A 26,896-nucleotide genomic window follows, 5' to 3' on the forward strand; every position below is an offset into this window, starting at 1 on the left:
CTGTCGCGATCTGGCCGATCAAACACAGCCCTGCCACTTGCCCTTTCCCACACCCTGTGCACGGATACTACCCTCCGTCTTGATTCTGTGCTAGCCTTCACCGACCCTGATGATCCCTTCCGTATCGTCTAGACCGGGCTACGTAGGGTGCCGCAGGGGCTACAAGGCAGTGCAAACGCGGTCAGGCACGAGGGGTGTGCGGGTGTGTGTGGCTGTTTGAAAACGATTCGGGTGAGATGCAGAATCGTGGAGTATCTACTGCCGAAGTGGTCTGGGGGAAATTGATTAAGGGCTCACACTAGGCTGAATGCGCCCGAGGCGCTCTGGGCAGCAAGAACGTTGAATATGGTGCATACCTACTCATGAGTGTTGTATGACGGGTCTCTGAGAGCAACTGGTGATGCTGGTACACAGAGATCAGACTGGCGGAGCATGCACCAAGCAGCATTCATTGCTAACACTTCAGCTCCGACACGCTGCATAACTCGTTCCATGTCCATACCCCACAATGGCAATCTCAATTTCATTCATCTGCCTTGCGTCCTTGAATACAAGGACCCCTGTACTCGCATGTGTATTCACGAATAATTGCTCGTCCCGCTATCCACACTACGCGTGTCAGCAGAAGCCTGGAGCAACGGAAAACCGGGGTGCTTGGTCGAGCAGATCTGGGGACGTCCGTGCTCTGTGGCCCGCTGTTCTTCCATCAAGGGTGCCAACTCTGCTCTTCAACCACTAGGTTCCTGCGCTAACTCCCTTCGGCCCTATCCGCGGCCGTGCCGGTTGTGCTGCCGTCATGGGCAGCAGGCCCGTCCTAGCTTTTCAGTGTCAAAATACGGGATGTGGAGGTGGGTATCAACGCGCGCTCGCGAATGGAGATGATCAATGGTATCGCACACATGGCGTGGCGTGAGCGCAAATGGGTCGGTGCCGTCACCGAGCTTGATTCCTGGGTACCCATGAACCTGCTCTTGATGGGCTCCTGAGAAGGATTGAGCTTACAGGGCTAGCAAGAGTGTACATTGATACATGTGAGTGCCTCGCAATGCATGATGCTGCTTCTGCGAGATAATGATATTCTCTCATTATACAAATACAATATGGCTGATATGTGGCCCTGTAGATCGCCATGTCCGTTTTCCTGTACGTGATCCCATGATGTGTTGTTGATGAACCATCCTCAGGATTCCAGAACCCCTAAGCGCCTTGTTGGTGTCCGAAAATCTGATGAGGATACCTGGTCTTTTGATCCAAGCCGTGATGGTTCTAAAAAAATGTCGTTTTGTAGCTTTCAAAGCCTATTAGATATTTACTGAAGCGAAGAGATAATGGAACGTAGACATCAGTCTGATGCAACAAGGACATGGTGAGAGAAACCGCGGAACTGTCCGGAGTTGTTTCCACTTCAGGCAGTTGTGGGATCTCGTCATCCACTCTGCCCACTAAGGAAGAAGTCCAGCTCGCTGGGCCCACCATGGCTAACCTCGTTCTCTGCGAGCTGCTCCAGTAGACTGAGGAATGGATCCTTGCTATCGGGATCTGTGTGCACCGACGCACCTGACGTGCTACCGGCGCCTGGTGTCGGCTGCTGATCGTATGGTGTCGGCATGCTCAGCATCGGGTCGAAATGCGACATCGAGTTATCGGTGTTCGGGTTCGGATTTACTGCGCGTGGTACTGGCGAGGGTGCTAGACTCGCAAACTGCGGCAGTGGCGAAAATGAAAAGTTTGGACTGAACGGGAGGGCCAGGCCTCCAATCTGACTGTTCCCGCCACCGTTGGTCGTGTTTGGCATGTTCATTGTGTTATGGTTCGGTGGTGGTGTGAAAGGTGGATTCGTCGGTCCGTTCACCCTTGTATCGCCGGGGCTTGGATTTGAGGTTGTGTCGGAAAGCCCGGCATCGGAAGGTCGCGAAGCCCTCACTATCGGAGGATATGTGGCACTTGTAGGTGTCGGCAGAGGTGCCGATTGAATCTGTGGTGTTATTTTTGAATTGGTCGCTCTTCGCCGCTTGCTAGGCTGGCCGTTGGAATAATGTCGTTGCTGTGGCTGGGTGTGTTGCTGCTGTTGGTACCCGTGAGAGTTTCCAACGATGCCGCTGTTGACATACATATTGTTGCGTTGCTCGATGTTGTAGGTCGCCAGGCTATGATACATTAGCGCCGAGCCTGGATCAGTTTGCATTGATGCTCACCTCTCATGGATGGACTCAACCTGAATATCAAGAAAGGTGACGTGTGATCCATCAAAGACCTGACCTGGGTACCTATCAAAGAAATCATCGAGCTGGAATACCGGCGAAAAGCGCATTGGGTTGCTGGCCAGTGATGTCACAAGCTCAGTATGACACCCATAGATAGTCTGCAATGTCTCTCGCTGATGCTGCGCGCCCGCCCAGATGAATCGGAGTTCAGAGAGCTGTTGCATCTCGCGAGATAGGAACTCTGCGCTGACAGAGAAGACCTCTCCTTCCCGGGCAGGATAGTGTGCGCCGTGGACGTGAATGGTGCCGGCTGTGCAGACGCAGTAGCCTACGAAAGCCGGCCAATCGATGATGGAGGAGGCTCTACCAATCTCTACGAGTTCGGCAATAGCATTAGCATGCAAGAAGCACAAGTTTGTTGCCTCGATTTGCCAGGGTTGATGCTGTGAGGTCCCGGAAAGCTCAGCCAGATCAACTGGTAGAAACGGGCGATAGATCAAGCAATGTATCAGATGGTACACTAGCTTCGAAAGAACCAGGATGGTGCTATCAGGTTGGCCGAACAGTGCTTCAATCGAGGTAAAAGTGTCCTGTGTGTCTGAAGCCCAGATGTCAAGCTCTTGGCGAATCTTGGACAGGTTGGATAGCGAATGCCAGGGGAAGTGTGAATCGCCCTTGACCCCTCCAGCGGCAAGGTAGCGATTTGTGATGCCAAGAATTCTTGCTATCCCAATAAGCATGCCCATGCTACCTTGCCCAGCCTTGCCAGAGCCACCCATGTATTGCAGATTCTGTCCATTGGGGAAGTAGTCGCCTTCCAACAGCATCGCGCTCGGGTGCAGCTGCCAGCTTGGCAGGCGAAGTACAATCGACTCATCTGTTACCAAGGAGGGGCGCTTTGAGCCACTGGCTGCGAATCGATCCATGAGATAGCACGACCAGAACAGTCGTCGTCGACCTTCTCGCTCGGCGGGAGTAACTTTCATGCCCTGTGGCAGTTCGCGGTGGAGATCGAGGGCAAATGCCATGCTTGTTGCAGCGTCTGAACCCAGTATTAGCTTTATGCGCGCTTCTGGAAATGAGTTGACTCGTACTAAGTAACATAAATGTCTTCTTTCCCTTCCCTAATTGGAAGCTTGCTTGCGCGAGCAGCATCAGGGTTTGTAGAGCCTCAATCGATGGCTCATCAATGTCGATCTCCAACCGTGCGCGTCGCGCGTATTCTGATCCTGTTCGGACTGCGGCATTGTAACCGCCAAAGTGAGGTGCGTACCTGGGAGTGTCAGTTGCACAGCTTTTGCCTTCTTTACGGGTCTCAAACCTCGCGCTAACTGCATAGATAGCAAAGGCTAGATGCGACGGTAGTTGATTAGCTTGCAATCGTTGCCGTGTTGTAGCCTCATCTAATATGTAGTAGGGCTTCCCGTGTATCCTGGCGAAATAGGTGTCGAGCAGTAGATCTGGTGCAAGCGTTGGTGTTTGTACGCTATCAGATGTCAGCACGTGGAAGGAGCTCGAGCAAGGGCAGTCGCAGGTCGCACCTCGGTTCGATGGGCGACATCAACTGGTTGGCAATGTTGACATTGCCATGTTTTGGGGACAAGTCGCTAGCAGGTTGCATATTGGGGGAGGTTTTGGTGGCCTTGGAGTTATCGGCGACATCATGAATAGCGGAGGAGAGCTCTTCAACCAGCTCATCGCTCTTTCCTTCCGAATGGAGGCGCTTTTCTAGTCCATCAACACGCTTCAGCAGGGCTTCAAGGACATCGGTCTTTGGCCCTCTCTTCTTGGGGACTGCGTCTTACGGGGTGTTAGTACGTAGCTGCAGGAAGGTACCAGCAAGTGTGGAGCATACCGTAGACACAAGGAACAGCAAACACTTGACAGGCTTCGCAAGTCGGCCGTGTACGGTTGCACTTGATCTGTAGGCAACTTGTCAGCAATGTCGTCTGTAAGTGGAAGAGCTCCACTACCTTTCGTTTGCGACAGCTTTTGCAATTCATAGCCTCTCGCGGCTCGTTCGAGACCCGACGGGCAGGCAAGCGGTCGATGCCGATCTGAGGTCTCGACATTGCGGCTGCCAGTGACTGCGAGACCTCGGTAGACATTATGACGCTGGCGAGCAACAACAAAGCAGCATGGTATGGCGGCCGGCAACCGTCACAGCACGAACAAGACGTTGGGAAGAAGAGAGCTCACGGCAACGAGCATGCACAGCGCCAGCTAGTAACTCAAATTAAGGCCTCTGGCGGTGGGGACGCGCAGGGGGGTCACGGACAGCAAGGCTTGATGAGCGTATGCGGGAGCGAGCGCCCTCTCCGGCTAGAATCAGTTCACTACTGTTCACGTGCAGGAGTTGCGACAATGCCTGAAAATGCTAGAACGGTTGGGGTACAACCGCGTGATAAGCGATCGGTGCCATCTCCGTGTGATGGTGGCAACGCACCGTTGGACCGAGTACGGCATGCTTGTCGCTGCCCGCATGCTTGTAGCTTTGGCGCATCTAAGCAGTCAAAGCCAAGGGTACACAAGTGCGGAGAGGACAGCAAAACCGAGTGCATCATGGGGGCATTGGCCGGGGGCGGAGGCACCTAGTGGGCCCCCGTCCGATGGACTCGACTCTCTGCGGCAGCATACCCTGCCTCGGCTGTAGCCCTGGCAAATCGCTGCAATTTAGGCGTTAGATTGCATTCGTCTCACGCATTGTTCTGCGCGCGGCCTAGTGCAGTCCTTTGGCGCCGGAGCACGAATGAGACACACACCTGTCGAATTCTGAGAAATCCGGGGTAGCTGAGACTGCTACAAGCGAGCCAATCCAGAACCTGTGCATCTGCCAGCATGTGGTTGATGCAGTATGCAGTGCTCCGCTGCACAGTGCCCACGAGGCCTCATCTCGAACCACCCGAGATGGTTGGGATTTCCGGAAACCTGCGGCAATGATTGGCGGTGAATGAATAGGCTGCAGGAGACAGGATTGCTGACTCTGCGCCAACGGGGTTTTACGCCGTGCGACGCACACCAGCCACATGCCATCAACAAAGTTCATTTGTATAAAACTGGTCTTGATTACTCGACTCTAGAAGAGACCCCTTCCCGATGCTAGACGTACGAAATCGTAACACACATTCTGCCCGACAAGTTGCCTGAGCGTCTCGACTGTTGTCCACGCCGAGACATCACTAATTCCATATGCAGTCCATCCCGCTGATGTTGCGATGGCCAGTGGGTCAGCTTTACGGGGCCCACTGGCCAAGTCGACGAACACCTTGCCTGCAGGCTTCCCTCCTGCCCTACCATGCCCGTTCGTGCTGCCATTACGCCCATCAACTCTGTAGTGCTTCAATAAAGGAACAACGAGTAGCGACTTCTCTGCTGGGAGAGCCGAAATGATAACAAATGGCTGCTCTAATCGCTTCACATCCTCGACAGACCGCACCGGTTGCACATCAGTTGACAGTGGGCCGTTTGATCTGAACCCTATTGTGTAAATAGGCCCTATGCCCAGACTCTTCAGTGCGAAGATCGATGCCGATGCATCAGCCTCGTTACTAGCGAGGAGAAGTGCGGCGGCACCGCTGTACGCCGAAGGCACAAAATCCCGGGTTAATGTTGCGCGAATGCCCTTCCATCTCGCATTGTCGCCGATGAAGGATGGGCTGTTAGTGCCTGGGCGTACCAGCACCGTGTCAACCTGCCCTATGGCTCGTGCAGCATTGGACAGGGAGGGGAGATATGCAGCCGAAGATGCCGCTAATGGAGGATTGATGTACGCTCCTCCAAAATTAGGACGCCGCAGGATGTGTTCGATCGAGGCCTTTGGCGTTCTGGGTGCGAACATGAAAGAGTGTGGAAGACTAAGCTCATTGAAGCATTTCTCAAAGAACATTGCTTGTGATGTGGATCGGACACTGCCAATACCATATATGTCCTGCTTTGGTACCTGGCCCATGGTGTGCAGTGCTGCGTTGATCTCGGCAGCGCTTAGCTGACCAGGCGCTGCAATTCTTGGCAGCAACGGATGTGTTATCGGTGTGAATATCTTGTTCATGGTACGGGACAGCTGCCCGGTCGGACCCATGTTCAGTCCAGAAAAGGGTGGGTGTGGGTACTTGGTCTGGATGGTCGACCTGAAGTACTCAAGCTCGTAATTCTCCTGCATGGAATTGACTAGAGCATACATCTTGACGATGTCTCCATACACCGCCCCCCTTTCGAAGAGCCTTTGTGTCTCCGGCGCTGTCCATTGAAAGGTACCCGAGAAGTCGTGGAACGCAGAGATGATTTTGCTGCAGCCCTTGTTCTGTGCCAGCTTTCGTCTAATCTCCTCAGGCAACCACAGTTCCACATCAATATATTCGCAACCCCATTGTATCGCGCGCGCCAAATATCGGTAAAAGAGATTGGGATCGTCCATGGGAAACCGGCCATTCTCGTTGGTGCATCGCGTTGTGTAGATGATGGGCAGTTCTGTGCGCTGTCGCAGGATCATGACCTGCTCGCCCACATACTTCAAGCTAGGTACCTGTGTGGGCGCCTTGTTCACTGTTCCATCTGCCAGTGGCTCTTCCAGCAAATCGACGCGTATCTCGATAGCATCTGCGCCCACTGACAGAATATCGAGGTTCGGTAGCGCGGCGTGTACGTCGGGGAAGGTGGTGGAAATCAGCGTTGTGCGTGCCTTCTTTGTCAAATCTCTGTGAGGCGCAATCTGCCCCAGAATCAGAGACAGGTAGCGGGAGACGTCGCGACGAAAGAACGGCGTGCGCGTGTACAGGTACTCGTAGTCGCAGCGGTCAGTCAAGGCCTCGTCCAGTTCATGACCACCATCGACACGGTGTGTGTTGATAAGCAGTCTCGACCGGTCCCAGCTCTCGAGTTGCGCGCCTGCAAGCCCGTTCTTTAAGCCATACACCGTCTCCGGCGGCCCTGATTTCACAGCGTCTACTGAGACAGTGGATTCCCACTTCTGGCCCAGCACATCTGCGAAGATGCCAACGATGTCCTCCTCTCCTTCGTTGTGCAGGATCAGCAGCGACGGTTTGACTGCGCCAGGTATCTCCTGAACATCGATGGTGACCTCAGGAGTCTTGAGGTGCGTCCTAGTCACGCTTTCAGCCTGCACCATGGTCGCCATGTAGGCTGCGACGTGAGCGCTGGGTGTCGCGCGCTACTCGAAGTCGGTGGTGTTAGCCGTAGATGTTGAAGCCGTTGATGCGGAGTTGAAGTTCGGCGAGGATGCGACGGGCGGTATACAACTCAATGGTCCCAATCACGACCTCTACCATGTCTCCGCGTCGTAGACGAACGGCCGGTGGGTGGGGCAGGGTGTGGAAGAATACTGGCTTCAAACAGAGGGTGGCTGCAGGCCTACCCGTGTGAAGCGCTATAAGACAGAAGATTGATCGCCGTGCGTCTGAAGTTTGATAGAGAGATAGCACCACATCCAGGCCAGGTGGAAGCACTAAGCGTCCGTAAAACCCGCGCCTTTGTCTCCCTCTAAACCCGTTCTATGGCTGGACACTGAATATGCCGTTAGAATGGCCGCTAAAATCACATCTTCTGGGGGAGTTGGGCGCATGCGGGCCAGGGCGGAGCCAGTGGTACGTCCACCGACTGCTGGGTCTTGGGTTTATCCGTCGGCTTCTAATCGGCCGCCAAGATTACAGTTATTGCACCAATCAACGACCTGTATTTTACTCATTATTCACCATCGCCATCTGCCCCGTCTGGGCCCATCGACGAGCTGCTGACGGCTCGCCCTAGCGGCAGACGGCGAAAGTGCGGGGATTGGTGGAGAATGGGGCTTGGTATGTGTCGCAGAGTTACATCCTCAGGTCTTCCCGAGCCTTCAGGCACCCTCAGAAATGCATCCTCCAGCGTCGAGACTGGATAACAAGACGGCACGCACCGACTACAAGCTCGGCGAACGCCATATGGCAGATGAGGGCGCAGTTCCAAGACTGCTCTTCGCTTGACACTGTCCGCACTGCCTCGGGTCAGGTTTGAGCAGTATCTTCGACCTCTTGAAAGAGCTTGAGGGCTTGCTTGGGTTGCTTCAACTTGGTCGGGCTCAATGCAGGTATCCGGCCTCAAAGCAGCTACCCGGCCTCTAAGATGACGACAGTTTCGGCCAACTGCGCTCAGCTCCTCTTTTTCTCCTCACAAGCAGTGATAGGAAACCCGAATTGAGCTATATCGGCCCGCATTAAGCAACATTACGGCCATGGATACTGCCAGAAAGCCGCGGCATTTGGACCTTAGCCCCACGATGATTACGACTTCATTTCCCGATCGCAACTTCAGGATGTCAACGAGCCTTCCGACCGTGATGGTATTGAAGATGCAAAGATATTGCTGTCTATTTTGCGAGATAAGAGTTCCCGTCGACGTCTTGGAAGTCTTGGGATTTCAACTGAACCACTAGAATTTATCCGCTAGCGAGGTACAGCACGTAGATGAAAAGAGATTGGAATGGCTTGGTGCCTCAGTGGTGACGCCAGGACGGGCGGTGACACTTGGTCTGATGACTGAACGGCTGGTTATGAGAGTACAGGGAAAGCCGGGAGAAATTACGGTTATTGTTGCACGCATCACATGGGAAAGCACATTGTCACCCTGTGCCTTGGGCTAAATCCCATCAATCAAGGTGGCATTTGGAACCGTTCGGCTCATCCAGAATCATCTCTTTCAGTATCCTAATCAACTTCGGTAGCGTCTGTATGACAGCTACTGATTCGAGGACAATCTCTCGCAAGCATCACCAAGGTACAACATTTGCAGGACCTCCATCGATGACAGTGCTTCTCGTCGCAAGCCAAACTCGCAAGGGTCTGTCGGACTGTTCCCTGTGTGCGGCATGATTCGTACTTTCACCACTGCATGTTGAATGTCAGCATCCGGAGAAACTACGACCTAAGGCAACCGTTGCATACATCAAGCGGGGGACGGGTCCAGGTATGACACCATATCGCTTGTACTACGGCCTGCCAGTATGCAACTAGTCCTCGTTGTGTCTGTTGGACCAGCAGGATATCGGCTGACACCTGTTGAGGTTGGCACCCATGCTTCCTTTGTCAATTCCCCAATCCCCACCAGTCATAGTCTATCCAGAACTAGAGAAACATACTGATGCGAGAGAGCACTGAACGCCTCGTCATGAGATTTGCATCACGGTCCCTAGGATAGTCGCACGTATAAACACCATAGCTCCTGACGGCAGTCTTCCTCTACATAGATCTATGCTGGTGTAGGCAAGGAGCTTCCATGGCAACCATTGTCAATCACGGGTTCCATGCCGGGAATTGAGACAGTCTTCTCGTTGTAGGACATGACATGCAAGCCTGCGAGGATGACTTGGTCCTCTGACAGATTCTTGCAGGCGCATGGTGATGATGATCTGGTGCTTATCTATCCTACCAGTACGTGTTGATAAAGTGCCTCTGCACAGCCTTTGTGAAGTCTGCGTGCCAGGAGTCGGTCACTGACGACGATTGTGTTCAGCGCCGGGATGCCGTAATTCGTATTGCGGGCCTAAACACCGTGTCTGTACAGAGATCTTATACTTGTACAGCCACTTCACGAAAATATGGACAGCATAAGTCAAGTCAGTGAGGTTTGTCTCATACCGAGAGGTGCAAGGGTATCTAAGTGAGCTGCTTCCTCATCGTTCAAGCATTCTTCGGCCTCCTTCTCTGGGCTTTCCAAAGCCGTTGAATTCGTGGGTTCGAAGCGTGACGCCCAAGGCGATCTACTAATGGCATGCGGCCTATGCTTGTGGCTGCACAGAATAGTTAGTTCAGCCCATTCCGGTAAGCAGCATGATCATGTCACGCCTAAGGTAGTTCATGGCTCTAGCTGGCGTATCTTATCAACGTTTAGTGGTTGTAGTTATTGCTCATGCTGGCTGAAGTATCAAGGAGTAATCTATTGACCTCCGGTGGCGCAAATATAGAGGGGTGATAAATGTACAAATGAACGTATCAACGCCTCTTACTACGGGCTTTACCTGATACATACGCCTGCATGAATAAGGAAGAAAATAACGCATTCTCAGATTGGCAAAGAGCACCGTGCTTAATTTACGGCAGATTCAGTACCACTATGGGCTACAGCCAAGGCCTCCGTCGAAAAGCTCCATACGGCTCTTCGGCTGCTATCGTCAGAGACATAGTGTACGATCACTGATCATGCCTTTCAATTAAACTATTAAAGGATGCAATAAATAAGACGCGAAAGCGGATACTAGCGCGAAGATCTATACGACTGACTGCTCGTAGACCATGTCTTCACCAGTCAGAGCCACGAGTATGCCGTCTCTGGTAAATTCGCACAATGAACTTGAACATTATTCACACCTGGGCTAAGTTTCTCATGATCCGGCCGCTTGTGCTGGACTGTACCTTTGGTGTAAGCTTAGACTATGTCCTTAGAGACTGATCTTACGGTACCTAGTCTTCCTGTCTTCACGACTCACTGTCCTTTGAAGTAGGTACTGTACCTTAGACGAATCATTCAAGAACACTCTCCTATCATATAGAACTGATCAAAATGAAGAGCTGAAAGGGTCTATCATCTCGCCTTGACATTTATACGCTACCTAGGTAGAGAGAGTGCGGAGAAGCGACAATGAAGCTACGGCAGTAAGCAATGCGAAAACGTTGACGTGCAGCTCAATTGGCTGCAATCAAGCGCAAAATGAATATATTGTCTTCCAATTTGATGTCTGACGCCAGTTCTTCGTAGACAGTCAATCTCGTCTCCCTGGCGCTTCTGTTACCAGCAGTGATCATGATTGAATTGGAGTCTGATCAGGTCATCATGCAAAGCAATGAAGAACCTTCATCAACCTCTCAAGGTCATCTGACATCGTGTTAGACCTATCTCGAATTACGAACGCTTGTAGCACTGCTCTCAGCAGCACTGCCACCGCCATCGCCATATCACTTGGGGATAAGCTGAATTCTTCTCATCGGACACATCCTCGTGGTGAATTCACTGCGACAGTACCTGCTGAGTATCATTGCCACCAGCTGCGTGACATCCACGGTCTCTATTTGCCGATACACAGTGTCCATACACTGAGGTACAAGTGCGGTATTTCCTGACCAGAAAGGAACCTTATTCTGTGTAAAACACACCGCATCGGGTAAAACACACCGCAAATTCGGGTGATATACCCCGATTTCGGGTATCTTACACGGCTTAGCGGTGTTTTTTTAATACCTAAAATGACCTTTCTCCTGTATAAAAAAACACTGGACCGTGGTGTTTTGTACACGATCTTGTACCGTAGTGATACCTAGTATATGGTCCCGGTTAGCCATCCGGATACTACACTTCGAAAAGCCTTCGAGAAGCTAGATTGTTTGCTGGTAGATTGATAAACGCCAACACGACCGTCTGCTCGTACGCGTGAACTTCAAGCCCACCTGCCTCTGCAGCACGGCGGAAAGCTGAGGCTTACAGACTATTGTCCGTTGCCAGAAAGTAAGCTCTAAGTATAGTTCGCTTATAGTTCCGATCCCATAAACCTGTTATGATCCTATCATACCTATCAACTTCGATCCAGCGTTACCTTATGAGGCGCAGAACCACGCAACATGTCTTTCGACCGTGATAATGTCAGTCTGATTTCACCGTGAAGACAAGGTTCTTCTGCTAAGCTTTCGCCTTGCAAAACGCTTGGATGGCTCTACCAACAGTATCTTGCGGGTCACATGTTTCGTTTTCGGAAACCATCTCAACAGTCGCGACGCTATCGAGAAGTGCAGCACTGTTATAGTAGTCACTCACACACAGATAGATTGAACGCATTAAGTACAATCATCGTCCCCTCACGCTTCTTTGTGCAGTTGCGGCCATTGCCCTCTAGATGCTTATGCAAGATTGTTACGGCTTTCAAGCTGTTGATGTGAGAGCTGAGCAGCTGAACCTGAAATTTGCGGCTTGACCTGAGGTTCAAACTGACAGGACCCCTCGATGAGCTCGCTGTCATATAATAAGGGCGTTTCTTGGATATTATTGAGGTAATGTTGATCTAAACACAGAATCAAGCAGTGTGGATGGATGTTAGATTAGAGACTGACAGATTGATCGTCTTGACTGTACCGTTTTGACTTATACTTGTTTAAAGATAAAGGAAGATTCCTCTTGTATAAAGATAGCGGAGCTTCACTGCATGCTCTACAAAGCCCTGGCACTTAATCTTCCTGTGGTTGACGTTGATGAACACTGCGGTACAAAAATATGTAAAAACACACCGCAACGCAGATATTTCACCCAAGCTGCGGGGGGTTGTTTTACATGGAAGTCCTCATTTATTGCCAGGAGTTACCTCCGCACTTCGTGGTGATCGAAGTCATCTTTATACTTCTTTAGCATCATCTGCGCTTCGATAGCATGCCGCCGAAGTCGGTGTGTCGACAACTTAGCTCTTATCAAGAGAGCAGCTGATGTTAGTGCATAGCAATTGGAAACACACAGCAATGCATCTATTCACTTGTGTTTGAACGTCTGCTGTTGCGAAAAAAAAACCCCCAAGATAATACTTATGTACATTCACATGGCAGCAATGCGTTGATGCCGATCAAATGTGTGTTCGCAGCTTTTTATCTGATTTTAGTTGTTGAAGTACGCAGACAATGGGAAAGAGGAGTCCGCACATTTTGGTAAGTATAATTCGATAGATTAGTGAAAAGTATTAGCGCAGTCTAAATGTAAGCGGAAAACTCTCACCACATTGAGAATATAATGTAACGGATCCATCGAAGTTCTAACAATTAGCAACACGACTGATAGAAACCTTGGATGCATCAAGTTTTCATTCTACTTGACATGAAGCCGGCAAAGAATGCGACTGTGTACTTGCACTCATCTTTACAACGGGACGATGACCCAATTAATTATTAATAGATGTAACAGCAGAAATGACATGGATAGACCCCTGAAGGGCCTCGGGTTATCCGAGAATATGGCATCAGGACGGGGCGTGTATAGCCGCAATCATGGTCTACGAGCTGGCACAGGTGCCGGTGTCTCAAGGCCTTGACCAGCCCTTGCCAGGACTGAACCCCTCCACGCAGGGCAGCATAACACGCATTCTCTCTTGACTAAACAAACGCCCAACTTTACCAACTGTTCATTCATTCATATTACACGTACATTACGAAGGCACGCGAAGACTGTAAGCCATTCTTAGATAGCAAAGACCCATTCGTCTGTTTCAACTTCCTCAGATCACAAGGTACGCGGTGCAACGCAAGTGATTCGACTGAATGACTTGGATGTAGAAATTTACTTAGTCATCAGACCACCTGGGCAAGCTTCAGTCTACTTTAGTCGGTCGAGATGAAATTGATCAAGTTAGAGGACATCACATATCAAAGGCATTCAAGAAGGGCGCCGGGAAGGAATTGCTCAGGATGGGGTCTAACACACTTCGATCAGGACACTTGTTGACAGATACGAGCGTGTGTTCACGACGGCCGGTCATATCAAGTGCACTTCCTTAGCTCTTCGAGCTCTGAAGACTCTAGTGTACTACTTAGACGAACGGATGATTTTAGCATGCAACTAATGGTATTCGCACATGGTTTACCAGGTGAGGTCGCTGTAAAATCTATCAATACAACAACGAATACGTATCTAAGTTGAGATAGTCTTGCTGATGCTCGTATGAATGTGTTCCGCATATAGCCGCTTCAATAGTTCTCGTGTGTCGATCAGCAGTCATGCAATAGTCTACATTGGCAGCGTTGCGTCCAAAAATATCGCTTGAACACGAGTGACACCGGCACGGCTTGCCGTATGGCCTTCATCCCCACGTGGTGGCTACAATGCTACCCCAGACTCCCCAACAAACATGTCTGCAGATTACCGAGATAATATATAATCAGCTGCAGCCGCACTGCTGGCGTTACTGGCGTCTGCTGTTGGGCATCATCCGACGCCGAGCAAACTGTCGGAAGAATTCCGTCCTGTCAGCTCATATTTCCAACTTGAATGCACAACTTTAATTTTTCGCTTTCGAATGGGCAAATCTCGGGCGAATGCCGCAGGTCCCCGACATCATATTGTGCCAGGAATGTATAATGCATGAGTAAGCTATACGGCTTTGTAGGATTACGAATGACGCCGCGGCGGAGTTCACCCGGCTCGCGTGGTCGGCGCCTGTATAACTTTTACCGCCGAAGCATCTACCGAGATCCGCTGGGTGCCTGTCGTCGCGCAACGGTGCATAAACATTTCCCAAACGAGTACAGTGATGCGTCTGGCAACTGCTGCTTAGATATGATTATGCTGGTCATTCCTAGTCGTGAGACTTATCAATGCATGACTCTTGATTCATGATAGCGTAAGAGAACTTGTTTGGCAACTAAATTCAGAAACCCCATAATGATCGAAAAAGGCAATCAGCCGGTGCTAAAGGCGCTCCGCGGGAATAGCGGACTCAAATCTTGGTTGAGGTTACGCAGGTTCAGCCCTATGGGATATTGGGTGGATAACTGCGGGTCTTGTATTCGCAATGTATGTAATCGCGACTGACAGAAATCGTGAGAGTGGCCAAGTACTGTGCAACAAACCTTAGAGATATCTGAGCCTGCAATTAGTAGCTGATGCTTGTCCGCCGAGCACGCTGTTTTGAATGATCTCGTTATCAGCGTTCGAGCAACGTAGCGATGATGATGACCTCGAATGGTGATGCTTCCATGCCTCAGGCGTCATGATCGGCAATCGTGTTACCCCCGGCGGCCATGGACCGGCAGAAACTTCGTCAGAATCACGCCGACGCAGGGTCTCACGATCCCGCAATTGCGGATTGGTGGGCTCTGCGCTACACCAAAGTCAGGATGGCGCCCGCTCATAAATCCACACAGTGTGGGCTGGCGGGCACCATTCCGTAACCCCCCGATGATCATGACTGCATGAAGCCCACTCTCAAATATGATGCATGCTCTCGATGCCCAGCAGGATATTGAACTTTGATAAAAAAGGGTAGGGATGTGCAGCATAAGATATTGTCTCGCCAAAATAGATTGTGAAGCAGGAGTTGATGCAAATCTGGCTGGTGAACAGCTGCTGGGTTCGTGGTGCGGAAATGTTGACATCATCGGCCGCAAGTGGCTCTTGGCGCGGGTTGTGCGTTGTGCGAGCAGCATAGAGTTTCCCAGAGCATCGGAATTATCCTCCCGGATAACAGAGAGCAACGAGCCTCGGTAGCTCCGCTTGACAGAGGTGCGGCTTGGTAATGTGGCTAGTGACTTCCACGCACAGTTCTCTGTGAATGCTGGCGTCTGGCTAGATTCGTCAGGGCTCTCGGGGAAGGCGCGCCCGCGTGGCTGTGTCAGCCCTACGTGGACCCTGAGACTCTCTCAGCCAATCGACCGCTGCTTGGGCCTTCCCCAACGGGCATCTCGAATCTTTGGTCCGTTATGGAGATGCTTGCGGCACGTTACAGCGAAACAAACGACGATCAAGTTGTGGAGAGTCTTCAGTGCCAAGACCCTTTTCACGTACTACACGAGGACTAGTCACGATTCTTCGGAGTGAACGAGCCAGGCTACCTAGGCACGCAGTGCGTGCCAGGACTTGTTGGTTCGGGTGTTGGTTCGGGTGTTGCTTCTTGCAGTGCGTGCTTCAATCTACTGTCTAACGTGTATGTCCTGTGTGACCACTGGGTAGTATACGCCAAGGTCGTCTCTACATAGGCTCACTCACGACCAATGGTTGTGGTGCCGGTTCATGCGTCTACAAGCGCAGCTGAGCCGTACATGAATACAACCGCGGCTGCCCGTATACGACTTGCGCGTCCTTGGTCGACAAGACAGTCAGTGTAGGAGTCACTATACGCACATGACCATAATTACAATGGAGAAAGACACAAGCCACAGGCATGGACCATGTGTATGGGCGAGAGCTGTGGCTGTGATACTGAAATGCTCCCCGTGCTATTGATTGTCCCGATTCTGTATGGTGCCCCATACACAGGGAATGTGGCCTGTGAACACGTTGCTGGATGTGCACTGCGGCAAAGCAGGCTGGCCGGAGATTAGGCGAAAGCCTCGTGGTGCAGGTGTTTTCAGGCGCAATACGACCGTATAGTTGCATCCGAGCATGTCGCACATCTCCGTTAAGGGGATCTTACCGAGTATCCCGCACAGAATAACGGGGCTCCATCTTCCCAGATGCAGCTTGTGCACGTTGCGACTGCAGGGCTGGAAATCTCTACCAGAGCCTAACTGTTGTTGGCTGGTATTCTTAGGAAACCGTCGTGTGTATCTCGGATCGCAGCCGAACAGGGTTGTTTGGAAATTTTCAGCACTGCCACTTTTCGGGTGTACAAGGTTCAGCGTTGGGTGACTGCAGATCGCTCTCTTAGCGCGTCTTCTAGAAACGCCATGCATACACGGCAGTGGGACCCCGGTCATTTCAATCCGATGACGTTGTTCAAAAGCACAGTGAAATCCGCACCAATTCAGCACGCCCAAGCCGTCCAAAATCTTTCAGCAATTTGCAATCTATTACAAGTCGGAAATCCAAAGAATTAAAGCCGTTAGTCCGAGCACAGCCGGTCCTATTCAAACTCAACATTCCACCGCTTTCCACAGATCACCTCATCGAGAGACTCACTTTCGGCGAGCCCTACCCGAGTCATCGGCCTGTCCAGTCACTAGTATAAAGCGACTTGCCACCCGGCTTGGTCCCTTACTTTCCCTCGACATTATGTTAGCGCAACCCACAAGACGTCAGCACATTGTACCACAATCCTACACGCCAACCAACCCGTCATCACCTTCCTCACAACAACTTGCCTACCAGCAAATACCTCAACAATTCGCCACACAACAACAGCTGTTTGACCAGAAGCTGCTCAACGACTACCTCGAGTCTCAGCAGCATTCTTACAGCACAAATTCCAACGCGCACAACTCGTTCATGACGAGCGCCTATACCGACTTCGCGAATCCGGCGATCCGCGTCCAACAGTCGACACCCACACCGCAGCCCTCAAACGACTATCAGTCATCCATGCTTCCTAACGGCTGGAACGCCTATGGGAATGTACAGAACCAGTCACTACAGACACCTGCACAGAGTCAGAACAGAGGGCATCAGCGCGCGTCTTCATCCTCGTCAATAGGATCCAGTGCATCGCAGTACCAGACTGTCCCTGCAGCCAGCTATCAGTATGTCGGCAACTCCGAGTCTGCGCGTCTACAGTGCACCCCCATGGCCTTTGCTGACACATCGTCCAGGACATTCTCGAATCATCTGCCAACTCCTTCTCACACACCTACTCAAGATTCGTTTATGAGTCAGGCCACCTTCAACAACTACACACAACAGTCCAGCATGGATCAGACTATGGCTGCACACATGTCGATGAAGCAGGCCTTGATGGATCAAGGCGACGATGTTCCAGACTTCGCTCATTCAGCGAGGCAGTCTGTGTCGAGTTACGATTCTCCTGCGACCCCACACACTGCGTTGGATGAGTCCGATGTGAAGCCCGTTAATGGTGAGAATCTCCACAAGGTCGACTCATGGCTTTTCAATCAGTTCTGTACTTACGATGCTACATCAGATACCCGACAGCAGCCCATTGTACCCAAATTTGAGAGGACATATACGGACATTGCTGCCGACAACTTTTACGACCCGAATGCTGCATCTGCCCCTGCAGTACAACCATCAAAGCCATCACAGTCATCACTCTTGTCTCCTTACCGCAGCAACACTACAGAGAATGTCCAGCGTGCGCTGCAGGCAGCGCAGTATGCGCGGTCGCACTCACCTAGCAGTACGGTGTCTCGTGGCGATTCTCCGTTCCGTAAGGGCTCACCTTATCATCAACCCAGCCACAGCTTCAACTCACCAATGCTCGGCACTGCTGCTGCGACACGTGAGCAGAACCGCCGTGCGGACACTGCGTACGCAATGAAGTCGCAGATGCAGTCCGAAGATTCTGTGGTAAAGACCATTTCGCCAAAGGATGCCATGCTGGACTTCCGAGAGGATGATGACTCGAAGATGCCACTGTTTCAAGACAGTGGCGCAAATGAGTACAACAACCAATACAACGGTGGCGACCAATATAGGAACGCCACTCAATCCGGCTTCGACACAACATCAGCACAGTCCTACCGACGTGACAGCTGGGCAACACCGCAGTTCTCACCCAACTTCTCGACATCAACCGCGCCTTCACTGCCAACTACCACAAGTTTCAACTTCGTCACTCCTGCGATCCAAAACAACATGACGAGCATGCCTATGGTTGCCGCATCGCAATACCGAACCACTCCCATGACGTCTTCCGTGGATCAGACACCTGAATTCCCTGCTCATCCTCACCTGACATCAATGGAGTCCAGCGCCAGCGAGGCCGATCCTCCAAACGGCAGCCAGTCCAGCGTCGAACAGTTCTTGCGCAAACCAGTATCATCTGCCGCTGACTCGGGGACATACTCCTGCACATACCACGGTTGTGCTCAGCGCTTCGAGACCCCTCAGAAACTTCAAAAGCACAAGCGCGAAGGCCATCGGAATGCCAATCTTGGCCCCAGTATGACATCAGCGGCTATCCTAGACCGCAACACACAAGCGGGGCCGCACAAGTGTGAGCGCATCAACCCCACAACCGGCAAGCCTTGCAACACTATTTTTTCTCGACCGTACGATCTCACCCGTCACGAGGACACCATTCACAATGCTCGCAAACAGAAGGTCCGCTGCGCACTGTGCGTCGAGGAAAAGACTTTCTCCCGCAACGACGCATTGACACGCCACATGCGTGTCGTGCATCCCGAAGTGGACTTTCCAGGAAAGCACAGAAGGCGTGGTGGCTCTGATTGAAGAGCTTGCTCCTTGTAACGATATTTGCGATCACTTGGTGCCGACGGCGGCGTTTACGTCGTGATCGGCTCAAGAGGTGCGGCGTCGGACGCCGATGAACACAATTTCTGCGCAACGATGCGCGCGACACAAAGAATCTGCTGCCTCGGCTGCAACAGTCGTAGTTGCACTGGACTGGTCCAGCTGCATCCGCGCACGGTATCCCTTGCATGTCTGTTGCAATGCTAGGAATTGCGACACTTCCTTTTTCGGTCTGTTTTGCATAGCATCAGAAGTTTCGCTGGTCGGAACGTTCATTCGAAGCAGCGATGCGAATTTCCACGTTATACAGTACTGTGCAGTTCTTGTGCGGGTTTGTAGTACTTTTACGCGGGTAGCGATTTACGGTTTCATGAGCAAGCGCACAGTATGATGGTTACGAACAGCACTCTGGCATGGGCAAAAGCGATGGTTGGCAAATAGAGGAGTTTTCAGGCCAGAGAGTCTTCCATTTTTGGTTTCGGTATGATATCCTAGTAATGCTCCATTCGAGCCACATTTGAATGTACAATACTTCAGCCTTCATCAAAACTCACCATTGTAACTTGCCAAACCCAACTAGCCTTCCCACGACATGTTTCTCCACATGATCCCATACCCACATTCTGTAACTGATGGCTTCGTCTAAAGACCGAAGATCGATGCCTCCAACTTCCGTGGTTTCCAGAATCTCACATCGTGGCTCAGCTGACACCCTCAACCCACGTTCCCATAGTCTCAACACTATTCAAAATCTACAACCTTATAGATCTAGATGCCATACACAGACACGTTCCTGTCAGCACTCTAATTGTGGGCTCAACATCGTGATATCGTATGCGGTGCGTGCATGAGATCTGGGCCCAGAAGCCCTGCCGTTCCCGCCCGCGTGCGCTAGCGGGGTAGTACCTAGAGGCTGAGTAGCAGGGCCTGGAGATCTAGATGTTGTAAAAATGGAACATGGTGAATTTCAAAGCAATGTGAGCAAGCCGGAGATAGCGAATGACTATAGAGTGCGGATGCTCCAGACAATGATTACAAGTGCACGAAGTCTGTTGATGGATGAGTGCAGCGAATTTCGGCCGAGGCCGGGTCGGCCGCGGGTGCACTTTCTGTCCGTGGTTATTCCGCATAAACAGCTTAGCTGCGATTGATGCGTCATGTAGGGCTGAGCAAGATCCCAACGGTCGTGTGCTCGATCACGCCGAAGTGGTGCATCTCCGCACGAAGGGCGAACATCACCAGACGGTCAGACCGAACCAAGTGCTGTCTCATCATACGTCGAGGCTTTCCTGCATATCATCACGAGGGCACCTGTCCAGGGTGTGGTATGGAGGTGGGAATGTGGGAACGACGTCAACACGAAGCAGGATTCCAAGGAAACAAAACAAAGATCGCACACACCTCTGCCGTCACGTTCCTTATGCGCATCCGTAACTGTGATCTGTCTACAAACTATCTCCAAGCTTGAAACGTGGCTTAAAACTACATCTTCGTCCTAGTCGTCATGAGCAAAGACATCGGTCAATCGGCTGCGCTCGATGACCTTGTCAACGCCCGATCGGCTGTACTTCTTTGTTTTTTGTTCCAACGGGTGTTCCGCGGCTTTGCAAGCGCATGAGTGACGCGGTAATACGAATTCGGGTCACGGAACTGTGTCGTCGAAGACTGCCGATCATGCTGCTGATGCGTCATGTCAGCGTCTTGATTGGGTCAGCCCAAGTAGGGTGCGGGGCGACTATCGAGACTCGTGATCGACAAAGCGCCGTCGAGACAAGCTGTTCCGCAATGTTGTGTAGTCAACGAGCGCAGCTTGATGGATGGTTGCAGTAAGCGGATAAGCGGATAAGCTCGTTTCGAAGTTCTCTATGGGGCACTGGTATATCTTAACTTCCCTGAGAGCAGCATGGTACAACGGTTTCCTTCTGACTCAAGATATCTAGTTCCAAAGGAAAATTGGCCGCCAGACGAAGTCAGCTAAGATCCAGGTCTCAGGTGCTGTATTTGGATCGTCCCAATACTCCAGACTGAAGCAAAAGTGCCGCCTTCCAAGGTTGAGTGCAAGACATGCGGCTACAATCAACGGCATGCCCTGAGAGACGATCCATGCCACTCTTACAGGCTGTATACAGGCCGACGCTCTATATCCGCATACGACCTCCATATGCTGAAGTATCTACATGAAGCGTTGTAGCACCGAAGTCGAATGCGTCGAGTAGTGCAGTGGCTGCCCTTGTGTACCTCCTGTCGCCTAGGGTAATCAGACACCTTGTCCGAACCATTTGCTAGGGGTTATGTTTCCTCTCCTACAGCAACATGGCCATTGTTCAGGCAACTTAGCCTTCGTATCATTGCAATGCCATACCTGCACGGCTGCCCTATCCTCAGATCTGCGTCCTAGACGACAAAGAGCCACCGCCTGATCATAATAAAGCCACGCAGTCAGCAGCCTTAAGGACAGTAAAGTCGTATGCTGTAGTTGAGACGGCCTGACATTAACGTTCTCTGTAGATGCTTTCTCGACTCTCAGCTCACTGATAATACGACTGACAAAGCTAGCAACGGCCAAGTACTCGTCTCGCAGAAGCTGAACGATATCCGTAAACGTAGAATTCGGAACCAGGTCTTCCACGAACTTGCCTCGGAAGGATTGTCGACATTGACTTACTTATAAGGAGCTCGTCACAGATGGCTACTACTGATCAACGCTGGCGTGTAGCTACCACACATCGCCGTGGAGGGAGGTTAAAACAACATTTTGATCGCGAAGAGCAGGGGTCAGCTCATCGGCTGCTACTGCAAGGTAGTGAAGACAAGTTTGCCAACTGAGCATCGATATCTGCTTCATGAGTTTCCAAAATGTCCCAGTATCTTTGTTATACCTCTAGAATCTTTTCGTCAACCTCGTGCGTGCTTTCCTGATTGCTTACTCTGCAAATGCGCTAGTAACACACATTGCCACATTGCGTTAGGTCAATCAGTCATACGACAGCTGCAGCGCACTCAGCACAAACATTCGACTGTTTTCAAGACTTCGGCGACGCAACATACAAAGACCACTCGCGCTTTGCCGTGTAGCTACCTGTCTATTCGTTCACCTTAAGCTTGGTCAGCTTCAGACCCATGGCGGTGCTTAGTGCCTTCCCAGGTCTCACAACGGAGATCATCGTCGACAGACTGCCTCTTACCGAATTTAGCGGTGATGAACCTGAAGCGTCAACCACAAAGACTACCCGCTATATCGAGGCGCGCTCGGGGGCTGAATTCAGCATAAAGACTACCCTCAGCAGACCCTTTCCGCTAGCAAACGGAGTCGAAGTCAGCGTCAGTGTCGATGGTAACCTCGGGCGTCGCTTGTTGTTCCGGCCAAATGACCAGTCCTATGACTCTGCCGGTTCGATAAAAGGTGTCCATTTCATGCAAGACGGAAAGCGCTACAGTCAAAATTATCAGTTCGCAGAGCTTAATGTTGGTATGGTTCCCCTAAAACCCTTGCTGATTTCATGATTCTGAGTGCATTACAGTTGAAGATGTTGAAGGATCTGTAGACTTGAAAGCTTTACGAAAAGAGGTGGAATCGAAGGGATGTATCGAGGTTTCATACCGTTGGGTCACGAACTTCAGCACTCGAGATATACCCGAAAAGGAACACAGAGCGCATAATCCCTCTACCGCAGACAATGAAGACCTGGCAGTTCCAGTTCACAGAAAAGAGCTTCCAACGATGGGTGCCATCCCAGAGAAAGCACTGAAGGGTGACACTCGGTCTCACCAAGCTACGTAAGGACCTGCAACTCTCTCCAACTAGAATGTGGGTTGACCATTTCACAGTCTCGGTGAGCCTAAGATTCGGACAGCCAGAAGAACCCGAACCTTCTGCGACTACGTGGACCGAAACCCCTTCGGCATCATGCATTTCAAGTATCGGTCGTTAGGCAAGTCCTATCGGAACTGCTTCTTAAACACTACTAACTACATCTAGCTGCGCTGAAAGCCTTGCGCATAGTTCTCGACGAGGAACCTCAGACTGGGCGTTTGACGGGCCCCTCTCCAAGAGCCGATCAGCATACAGCCGTCACGAGAAGTAGGCAGACCCCTCGAGCTTCACATCGCGACACTACCATATCTCGAGGTGTAAAGGAGGAGATAAGAGTCCAGGGTCACATCAAGCGTGAGCGCAGTGTCGGAGAGAATATCAAGGACGAGCACGATGATTTCACAGTGGTGGGATCGCGCAGCTGCAAGAGATCTCGCAACGATCGAGAGGTTATCGTGCTGGATTGAGCGTTGGCTCTATGCTGTTGTGGCAGTGGAGGTGTCGAATAATTCAAACATGTCAGAGTTTACATGTACTGTAACTCTTGACACCTCAAATCGGCGCTCGCATGATATTATTTCAGTATTCACTGTGAATGGGGTGCTCGGATCAGAAGCGGGGCCACTTCACCTTGCCTATTACGTTATTCTTGTTGCTTCAAGTTTACGTGTCCACCTACCTACAACTATCACTCTCTCACCAACATCAGCATTGAGTTGCATCCGCCTTTACTCATTGCAGCTGCCATGGCGATCGTCCCTGGCTGTCTTGGCCTTGTTGTCGAGATTTCGGTGAACGGAGTACCGCTACAAGAGTACAATAATGCCGAGGACGAAGAGGAGACACCCGGCACTGTCACAAAGTATATCGAAGCGCAGTCAGGTGCCAACTTTGTTGTAGGAAGGACCGTCACTACCGGACTACCAGCGCCCCAATTTCGGCAGCAAGTCTGGCTCGACGGGAAATTGGTCCATACCATGGCGTGTCGATCGGTCACCCTGGGAGAGATGCAACATAACGAAGGCAGGATATCCGCAATTGGTGGACAGACGGTTTGTCAGAAATATCAGTTCAGCGAGATGAATATCGGTAGGCCGAACCTCCACAAGTACGAGACACAGCCGAAAATCGCTAACATAATCTACCTAGTTGAAGGAAGTATCGATCGCATCGACAAAACACTACTGGAAGAGATCGCGTCTACCGGTCTCATCACGGTCACTTTTCACAGCATTTGCAACATTCGAAGCAAGACGTCCGGATCCACTAAGAACCCCATGACTGTAGCCAGTTTCGACTCGGTTCCAGAGAAGGCCCTGAAAGGTCAGGCAAAATCGCATCAGGCCAGGTGAGTCTCCATCATTAGCAAACCCCCACTTCACGAATATGCGCACACTGACAAACGTTTAAGCCTGTCAGAGCCGGAAGTGGCAAACCCGATAGGTTGGTCCAGTTGCGATCTTGCCAGTGAAACACCTTTCGCAACATTTCAGTTCAAATACCGGTCGCGAGGTTAGTATTGTAGTGTCCTAAAGCTTGCTCTTAGTCTAACGTAGACAGCTGCATTGCAAACACTTCACATCCTGCCAAGGACCCCAACGCCGGTTCCACTCGAAGAGCGTCCAGAAGAAGATTTGAGTACAGAAGAACTCTGCCAGCTTGTCAAACGCTTCAAGGTAGGTAGGTGTGATTTCTTCTTAGACACAAACTCTGACGCTTGCAGGAACGAGATGCGACGGCACTCAGGATAAAGAAAGAGGACAACGCAAAGCGCAAACGATCTGGCGAAGACACTGATGACTTTGAGATCGTCGACATTAGGAACAAGAGACGTCACCACCACGATCCAAACGAGATTATCGTTCTGGATTGACAGATGGATTTAAAGGGACGACAAGTAATTTCAAATGGCAGTAAAGGACTATCATAGTTTGGTCTGTCGAGCAGCTAAGGTACTTGCAAGCAATGTATCCTACGCTACATATTACACAAGCCTCCGCTGCAGCTTATGATTAGAGGGTACGTAGGGTTGAATGGTGTATGTCAAACCTGTTCCGCAATGTTCAAGTGTGAATTGTCCTTCTTAGTTTTAGTTCATCTACTCAAATAGGTAAAGGTACTTTTGGTGGTAGCTATAGTATTCCAAGCTTACGCGATAGGTATGCTTTGACATGGCTACGAATACACTGGTTACCTTACTCTAAATCTCTGGATAACATCTAGCTAATTAAGTTGTCTTGAAGGATCAAAACGAGCTTCTTTGTACTAGTGTAGACATGATCTACTTATTATTTTATCCTTGATTGCACATATATCCTGTTTTGCGGATCAATCGCACACACCTTCACTCTCACTTTCACCTCGAAGTCACACTCATCCAGTGAGTCACTGCTACAAAGCCTACGTCGCACCTTAGTTTACCTTTTCCAACCCCAACCACTTTCCAACACCGCACACACACCACATCATATGGCCATCCTTCCAAGCTGCCCTGGCCTTGAGGTCAAGGTTGTGTCGAATGGCAACACACTGAAAGAATTTGCGGACAACCATGCGTATAACGATCCCAAAATTGCTAATAAATACATCGAAGTTGCCACCGACGGAGCTTTTGAAGTCCATCTACAGTTCACCGACAAGTACACTGACAGATTTGGCGTCGCAGTAGAGATCCGACTTGATGGCCAAGAGGTCGGTGGTAGCCTGTATCGCCCAGGCAACCTTAGAAAGCCCGAGGGTCATAAATTCACTGGTGCCCGATCGAAGATCCGCGGAAGGTGGCACATTTCCGACTTCCAATTCTCCCAATTCGTCCTCGGTAAGTGAGGTATCATACAAGGCAAGATGTGCACTAATACCCATATAGATCTCGACTCTCGGAGCGAGCTTGATCAAGCAAGTACAGAGAGACTAAGATCTGCCGGTATCATTACTGTTCTCATTCACCGTATGAAAAACGCACGTGCACGTGCATCAAAACGCACAGCACATCCTCTTGAGGACAGACCACACGGCATTTCGAAGTTTGGTCGCGTACCAGAGAAGGCTGTGAAAGAACTTGGGCTATCTCACCATGGAAGGTATGTCTGTCAAGGCTCATTAGGGTCCCAGAGACTAACTTTGTGCAGTGTCGACATACCAAAGGTGCATAAGGGTACCAGGTCGCTATTCTACACATCCGTCGATGGTAATGAAGATGAACATGCCATCGCAATCTTCAACTTCAAGTGTAGGTCGCTTGGTAAGTTGAGCTCATTTGAATCTGGAGAAGGGCTCGGCTGATACCTTTACAATAGCAACTCTCAAGGCGCTGAGCATTGTCCCTACAACGCCTGAGCACGCTATCCTTCCTTCTCGCCCTCGCTCGCCTGACATCGCGCCCGCATCAGCAGTACAAGAAGCGTATACTCCCACAGACAGAGATGCCTACCAGGTTCTTAGTGTTCCGGAGCTGCTGGTCCTCGTAAGGGAGTATCGAGGCAGCGTTGATGGGCTGGAACGTCTGAGTAGAAGGGATCTGACGACTCTGCTTGAGCACTACAAGGTAGATCAAGAATCAAATGATGGAATTATCTGCTAACAGTCCCAGGGTGCAAACAAGTAGACAATCTTGGTTCGTCAGCCAGAGTAGGTGGCTAGCGCATCGACATCTGTGTCAGGCTTAGCCATACTGAAGGCCCCTGGACGACAGCAAGACGAAAGCACAAAGCACTGGAGAAGTTTGCACTGGAAGATTGCGCATGCGGTCAAAGCAAGTTGCAATGAAGAAAGAATGTTGAGCATGTCGACTCTAAGCGCTGCAAAGAACTTATTGAGACCATCGATTGACGTTAAATGAACATGATAAAGCCGCGAAGGATTGTGTATATGCCTTCGTGCAATTTAGTTACAGGCCCTATGCGCCGCATTGAGAGGAGTAACCTCTGCTGTTCTACACCTCTTATGATATACAGAATGAATTCATATAGTCATCCTGATGAATAGAGAAATGACTCACCAGGGC

General features: G+C 50.9%; 7 protein-coding genes across 7 annotated transcripts; 5 read left to right on the top strand and 2 right to left on the bottom strand.

Moving 5' to 3' along the window:
• Window positions 1-1,278: 1,278 nt before the first annotated feature.
• On the bottom strand, window positions 1,279-4,622 carry C7974DRAFT_135943 (fungal-specific transcription factor domain-containing protein). Its single transcript, XM_046135475.1, has 7 exons — window positions 4,178-4,622; window positions 4,060-4,126; window positions 3,746-4,004; window positions 3,526-3,690; window positions 3,299-3,477; window positions 2,196-3,246; window positions 1,279-2,147 (listed from the first exon to the last, which is right to left on the bottom strand). The coding sequence occupies exons 1-7, from the start codon at window positions 4,310-4,312 to the stop codon at window positions 1,427-1,429; spliced, it is 2,577 nt and encodes an 858-aa protein (XP_046000668.1). The 5' UTR covers window positions 4,313-4,622; the 3' UTR covers window positions 1,279-1,426.
• Window positions 4,623-5,249: 627 nt separating this feature from the next.
• C7974DRAFT_388931 (type I 3-dehydroquinase-domain-containing protein) lies at window positions 5,250-7,794 on the bottom strand. Its single transcript, XM_046141314.1, has one exon. It carries the CDS (start codon window positions 7,336-7,338, stop codon window positions 5,281-5,283), a length of 2,058 nt encoding a protein of 685 aa, XP_046000669.1. The 5' UTR covers window positions 7,339-7,794; the 3' UTR covers window positions 5,250-5,280.
• An 8,984-nt stretch (window positions 7,795-16,778) lies between these two features.
• Window positions 16,779-19,093, top strand: C7974DRAFT_136121 (uncharacterized protein). Its single transcript, XM_046135478.1, has 2 exons — window positions 16,779-17,389; window positions 17,459-19,093. The coding sequence occupies exons 1-2, from the start codon at window positions 16,926-16,928 to the stop codon at window positions 19,056-19,058; spliced, it is 2,064 nt and encodes a 687-aa protein (XP_046000670.1). The 5' UTR covers window positions 16,779-16,925; the 3' UTR covers window positions 19,059-19,093.
• Window positions 19,028-19,591, top strand: C7974DRAFT_136159 (uncharacterized protein). The gene has a single exon (XM_046135479.1). The coding sequence runs from the start codon at window positions 19,153-19,155 to the stop codon at window positions 19,468-19,470; it is 318 nt and encodes a 105-aa protein (XP_046000671.1). The 5' UTR covers window positions 19,028-19,152; the 3' UTR covers window positions 19,471-19,591.
• A 2,129-nt stretch (window positions 19,592-21,720) lies between these two features.
• C7974DRAFT_136200 (uncharacterized protein) lies at window positions 21,721-23,500 on the top strand. Its single transcript, XM_046135481.1, has 4 exons — window positions 21,721-22,548; window positions 22,601-22,856; window positions 22,908-23,011; window positions 23,059-23,500. The coding sequence occupies exons 1-4, from the start codon at window positions 22,200-22,202 to the stop codon at window positions 23,358-23,360; spliced, it is 1,011 nt and encodes a 336-aa protein (XP_046000672.1). The 5' UTR covers window positions 21,721-22,199; the 3' UTR covers window positions 23,361-23,500.
• C7974DRAFT_136189 (uncharacterized protein) lies at window positions 23,336-25,104 on the top strand. The gene is made up of 5 exons (XM_046135480.1): window positions 23,336-23,982; window positions 24,043-24,241; window positions 24,305-24,405; window positions 24,454-24,569; window positions 24,617-25,104. Exons 1-5 carry the CDS (start codon window positions 23,640-23,642, stop codon window positions 24,764-24,766), a joined length of 909 nt encoding a protein of 302 aa, XP_046000673.1. The 5' UTR covers window positions 23,336-23,639; the 3' UTR covers window positions 24,767-25,104.
• A 258-nt stretch (window positions 25,105-25,362) lies between these two features.
• On the top strand, window positions 25,363-26,497 carry C7974DRAFT_373858 (uncharacterized protein; the record flags this gene model as incomplete). Its single annotated transcript, XM_046140127.1, has 5 exons — window positions 25,363-25,711; window positions 25,760-25,973; window positions 26,022-26,134; window positions 26,190-26,437; window positions 26,483-26,497. 5 exons carry the CDS (start codon window positions 25,363-25,365, stop codon window positions 26,495-26,497), a joined length of 939 nt encoding a protein of 312 aa, XP_046000674.1.
• Window positions 26,498-26,896: the final 399 nt, after the last annotated feature.

This window comes from Boeremia exigua (assembly GCF_020726555.1).
Source record: "Boeremia exigua strain MPI-SDFR-AT-0100 chromosome Unknown C7974scaffold_3, whole genome shotgun sequence".
Lineage (NCBI taxonomy): Eukaryota > Fungi > Ascomycota > Dothideomycetes > Pleosporales > Didymellaceae > Boeremia > Boeremia exigua.

Excerpts from the sequence above, each read along its gene's own strand:
- C7974DRAFT_136159 (XM_046135479.1), top strand. The coding sequence starts at position 19,153 with ATGAACACAATTTCTGCGCAACGATGCGCGCGACACAAAGAATCTGCT.
- C7974DRAFT_136121 (XM_046135478.1), top strand. The coding sequence starts at position 16,926 with ATGTTAGCGCAACCCACAAGACGTCAGCACATTGTACCACAATCCTAC. Across the intron at positions 17,390-17,458 it reads GTCCCTGCAGCCAGCTATCA|GACATTCTCGAATCATCTGC; the intron begins GTATGTCGGCAA and ends CACATCGTCCAG.
- C7974DRAFT_135943 (XM_046135475.1), bottom strand. The coding sequence starts at position 4,312 with ATGTCTACCGAGGTCTCGCAGTCACTGGCAGCCGCAATGTCGAGACCT. Across the intron at positions 4,127-4,177 it reads AAAGCTGTCGCAAACGAAAG|ATCAAGTGCAACCGTACACG; the intron begins GTAGTGGAGCTC and ends AGTTGCCTACAG. Across the intron at positions 3,691-3,745 it reads ATGTCGCCCATCGAACCGAG|CGTACAAACACCAACGCTTG; the intron begins GTGCGACCTGCG and ends GACATCTGATAG.
- C7974DRAFT_136189 (XM_046135480.1), top strand. The coding sequence starts at position 23,640 with ATGGCGATCGTCCCTGGCTGTCTTGGCCTTGTTGTCGAGATTTCGGTG. Across the intron at positions 24,406-24,453 it reads GTTCAAATACCGGTCGCGAG|CTGCATTGCAAACACTTCAC; the intron begins GTTAGTATTGTA and ends TAACGTAGACAG. Across the intron at positions 24,570-24,616 it reads AGCTTGTCAAACGCTTCAAG|GAACGAGATGCGACGGCACT; the intron begins GTAGGTAGGTGT and ends TGACGCTTGCAG.
- C7974DRAFT_136200 (XM_046135481.1), top strand. The coding sequence starts at position 22,200 with ATGGCGGTGCTTAGTGCCTTCCCAGGTCTCACAACGGAGATCATCGTC. Across the intron at positions 22,549-22,600 it reads GTTCGCAGAGCTTAATGTTG|TTGAAGATGTTGAAGGATCT; the intron begins GTATGGTTCCCC and ends AGTGCATTACAG. Across the intron at positions 22,857-22,907 it reads ACTCGGTCTCACCAAGCTAC|TCTCGGTGAGCCTAAGATTC; the intron begins GTAAGGACCTGC and ends ACCATTTCACAG.
- C7974DRAFT_388931 (XM_046141314.1), bottom strand. The coding sequence starts at position 7,338 with ATGGCGACCATGGTGCAGGCTGAAAGCGTGACTAGGACGCACCTCAAG.